Source organism: Galeopterus variegatus, unplaced genomic scaffold, assembly GCF_000696425.1.
Source record: "Galeopterus variegatus unplaced genomic scaffold, G_variegatus-3.0.2 Scaffold18354, whole genome shotgun sequence".
Classification (NCBI taxonomy): domain Eukaryota; kingdom Metazoa; phylum Chordata; class Mammalia; order Dermoptera; family Cynocephalidae; genus Galeopterus; species Galeopterus variegatus.
Window position 1 is genome coordinate 6189 of NW_007744465.1, and position 4256 is coordinate 10444.

The 4256-nt window shown below is 58.8% G+C and overlaps 1 protein-coding gene across 1 annotated transcript; it reads left to right on the top strand.

Annotated features, from left to right (window-relative positions):
- The first annotated feature begins 364 nt into the window (after positions 1-364).
- LOC103582885 (USP6 N-terminal-like protein) lies at positions 365-3800 on the top strand. The gene is made up of 4 exons (XM_008564355.1): positions 365-650; positions 1354-1402; positions 2673-2793; positions 3613-3800. The coding sequence occupies exons 1-4, from the start codon at positions 544-546 to the stop codon at positions 3798-3800; spliced, it is 465 nt and encodes a 154-aa protein (XP_008562577.1). The 5' UTR covers positions 365-543.
- Positions 3801-4256: the final 456 nt, after the last annotated feature.

The window sequence follows — 4256 nt, forward strand, 5'->3', positions numbered from 1 at the left end:
CACAAGCTGCCCTCCTTGACTCCTGGAAAGCCCTGAGGGGTAGGGGCCAGGCAGCCCCAGGCACAGATCCTGAGTAAAACATTAAAGGGGAAGCAAGCTAAGGGCCCGAGGGGCACTTGCTTTCACCCAGGGGGAGAGGCCCCTTGAGGAGAGAAGGAAAGTGACACATGGTCAGGAGGGGGCAGCCCCAGGTGAGGACTGAGTCCCCGGGGAGATGGAGCAGGAGGCCCGGGCTGGGGTGACCTGGTCCCCATGTATCTAAAAGGGGCTTGAGGGGCAGGGTTCTGGGGCCTCACCATCAGCAGTGGGCTGTCCTCAGTGGTGCCCCCACCAGGACTGCTGAGCACAGGCTGTGACATGGGTACTGAGGTCATGCTGTGTTCTGGCGACTGCCCCTGGCTGTGGGAACAATCATGAGGACATTTCTGCAGCAAAAACTCCCTTTCTGGCCACGTGCACTGACCCCTGTATGACTGGTGCCCATGGCAGCGAGTCTCAGACATGCTCTGACACCCTTTCTTCTCTGGCCCTGTCCTGCAGAGAATGAAGGAGCAGGGCAAGATGCTCTGCCAACAAATACAGAGAATTGACCTTGAAGTCAGCTGCACCTTCACCAACCATGTGATGTTTCACGACCGCTATGGCATCAAGTAAGCTCCTGGGGGGGTCGGGCATCTCGGAGAGTGGAGGCCCCAGGGGAGATGAGGAAATCCAGAGGGACATGGGAGGCCCAGGAACATGGAGAGTTCCCAGGGGAGAGGCAGGGTTCCCAGAGGAAGGAGGTGACACAGCTGCCGAGCTCTCTCCTGGCACAGGGAGCGGCCTGCACCATGTCCCCAGCACCTACCGTGCACCGAGTCCTGAACTGGGGCCTGAGGCACGTGGGGCAGAACCCAGCTGGCTCCCCAGAATGATGGCAGCAAACACAGTAATGCCACATGGTGAAAACTGTTCTCCATGAGCCAGGAGGATCAGGGTTAGGGACCTATGGGAGAGCGGCAGGACCAGGGACTCCTGGCCTTTTGCTTGTGACTGGAGACATAAAGGGTGACAGGGAGCAGGCTGAGTGAACAGTAAGGGGACAAGTTTGGTGTGGAGAGGCAGGGACGGGGGTAGGAAAGGAGCCACCCAGCTGCAGCCAGAGGGAGGCAGAAGGCAGGTGTCGAGGTGAGGCCGTGGCCGGGCCTGAGCGGCTGGCTGTGCTCCTGCCCTTACCAGACTGCCACAAGGGGAGGCCCAGTGCCCAGGGAGGGGAGACTGGGAAGGGCAGGTGCATCTCAGGGTCTGTTAGGCCACAGGAAACTAACAGCATGGGCACGGAGCCACCAGATCCCTCTATTCACCCTTTCCTAGGCAGCAGGAACTCTTCCACGTGCTGGTAGCCTTTTCTGCCTATGACACGGTGAGTATCCCTGGCCAACGACAGCCCGGGCCCATTCCCATAGTCACTGGCTTGGGTGTCCCAGGGATTCATGAGCACCCCGGACATCCTAGTTATGGTGCAAGGTCACTGCTCTCACAGAGGTCCCAGCGAGGAGAGGAAGGTCTCTAAGCTCAAGCTGAGATGGAGAGGGTGGGTCCAGGCTCGTCCCTCAAGCGGACCTGACCACTGCTCCTTAGAACAAGGACACACCTTCCTGCTGGGGTGTCCTTAATCCCAAGAGCTTGGCAGTGTCAGGGATGCTGGTGTCCGGAGTGATCTTCTCTAGGGGAGCGAGGTGCCTCATGGGCTTTCATCAGATGAGTGTGCATTGACAAATGCCATATGATTCATGAGAAACTACCCCACAGAGTGCAGCAGCCTGGGAGGGCTCCTGAGCAGCTGCTTGTCGCTCTGCCCCGATTTCCAGACTGTTCTTAAAACAGAAAGCCGCCGAAAGGGCTCCCCAGGCCGCCCACGTGGGGCCTGAGCTTATCTGTCCTCCTGTGCCAGGCAGCCTGTGGGCCGTCTCTGGACTCTGTGCGGGGGGTGCTCAGTGACAGCCATCCCTCATGGCGAATCCAGACAGTGGGTGCTGGCCTGAGCCTGGTGCAGGGGCCTCCCTGGCCCGGCATGTGGGAGGGGGAGCTCTCGCCAGTTCTTGATCTGACCTTTCTGGCCAAAAGAGCTTGGCCACTGCGCTGCAGGAGTCCCTCCAGGAGCTCCGTGTGACCTGACATGTGTGGGACATGCTCAGTTTTGATGCCAAGTGTCTCAGGAGGGGCACAGAGGCTGGACCCCACATACTCGGAGGTCTGTGGTTGGCCTCCCTGGTGACCTGAGCTCTCCCAGGTCACCTCAGTCCTTCCAGGTGACTTCAGTCCCTGTAGATTTCACCAGCTCTCCTGGTTGATCTTAGCTCTCCCAGGTGACATCAGCCCTCCCCAGTGACCTCAGCATTCTCAGCTGCCCTCAGTCCCTCTGATTCACATCAGCCTTCCTAGGTGACCTTAGCCTCCCATGTGACTTCAGCTCTTTCAGGTTACCTTTATTCAGTCTTCTCAGGTATTCTCAGCTTTCCCAGCTGACCTGGGCCTTCCCAGGTAAGCTCAGTTCTCCCAGGCGACCTCAGCCCACACAGCTGACCAAAGTACTCCCCGGCAACCTCAGTCCTCCCATTTGACCTCAGCCAGCCCAGGTGACCTCAGCTGTCTCAGGGCACAACCTTGCATGGTGACTTTGGCTCTTGCAGGAGGTGGGTTACTGTGAGGGCATGAGCCACATTGCTGCCATCCTGCTCATGCACCTAAACGAGGAGGACGCCTTCTGGGCACTGGTCCAGCTCATGACAAATCGGCGTCACAACATGCACGGTAGGTGAACAGCTGCCCACAGTGCCTTGTGCAGCCAAGCCAGGGATGACCACTCTGGCCAAGTGATGGCGGCTTACAGCCACGGCACCGTCCCTCTCCAACTGTTTATGAGTCTCCAGGACAGTCCCCTAGGGACAGTCCCCCAGCAGCCCAAGTCTGGACAGGGACCTGTAACCCTGAGTTGGACACCTTGTGTCTCGGTCAGAGAAGGGACCCGCAGCCTCGCTGTGGCCTGCGTTCTGTTTCCTGTGGCCACGGCCCTGTGGCCTCGTCCTTGTCCAGGCCTTTTTCTCCTTTCTGCTGGTCCTTCTGCCTCACGCTGGCCATCCTGCCAGCCTCCCTTCCAATAACCAGACAGAGCTCAGTCAGCAGCGTCTCCCCAACTGGTGTCCCCCAGCCAGACCTGGAGTCTAAGAGCCACACACACCCCATCACTCACACCTGTCACCCCGATGGCCGCACACGGCTCCAACGTGGCTGACACAGCCCTTCAATCCGCCATCGTCCTTCCTTACTGCCTAGAAGTTGGTCCAGTTCTACTGGGGCCTCATCCCAGGACACAGCTGGACAGCGAGTCTACCAATGCTTGAGAGGACATCCCCACCCATTGTCCTCAAGGCTGAGGACACATAGTGGGGTCACTGAGTGGGAAGAGGAAGAAGCCTTGGGTTTAGGGTCACCCTGCCATGCTCAACTCCTCCAGCCTTGGACCTCAGCCTTCCCAGGTTACCTCACCTGTGTCAGTGTACGGCCTTGCATGGCTGGCTCCACCTGGCTGGGGAAGCAGGTGCTCATGTGGGGGGACCTTGTGTTTCTCAGGATTCTACATACCAGGATCCCCGAAGCTCCACAGACTCCAGTCCTTTCATGAGCAGTTGCTCAGAACAATGCTTCCGCAGCTACAGAAGCACTTGGTGAGTGAAACTTCCACTCACCTCCTCCCTGGTGGTCCTGGGTCCCGGCAGGTCGGGGGACAGGGAAATCCCAAGACCCTCCTGCCACGGTGAGGGGCATAGTCACCAGAGCCTTTTCTGGAAAATGTTACTCTCAATGGGTTTAAAGTTTGGTTTCCTTTTCCTTCACCTGGAGGGAGAAAAGCACGGGGACTAGGGCAGACTCAGGCCGACCAGGGCTAAGGACATTTGGTCATGTGAGGATCTGTGCAAGGGGCAGGGGCCAGACTGGAGGCAGCCCTGGCCACCACCCCCAGGTGTGTTGCCCCTTGAGAAACCGCCTGCCAGAGGGCCCTGNAGCAGCCTTCAGACCTATGTGTTCAAGCAGAAGACCCCACCTGAGAGCAGCAACTGCCCCCTAGAGAGCAGCAGGGCACCCCTCCCATCCTGAACTCCCACACAAGGTAGTCAGGACAACAAGCCCCAAGCCAGACACTGAAAAGAATCGCATACCAAGGCTCAAAAGGACTCAGGGCGAGGGCGGAAATGGGACCCTCAGGCCTGAGGCAG

What these genes read in the sequence shown, in the direction of transcription:
- LOC103582885 (XM_008564355.1), top strand. Translation starts at nt 544, where the DNA reads ATGAAGGAGCAGGGCAAGATGCTCTGCCAACAAATACAGAGAATTGAC. An exon ending in CACGACCGCTATGGCATCAA is followed by an intron (nt 651 to 1,353) that starts GTAAGCTCCTGG and finishes ACCCTTTCCTAG; the next exon opens with GCAGCAGGAACTCTTCCACG. An exon ending in TCGGCGTCACAACATGCACG is followed by an intron (nt 2,794 to 3,612) that starts GTAGGTGAACAG and finishes TGTGTTTCTCAG; the next exon opens with GATTCTACATACCAGGATCC.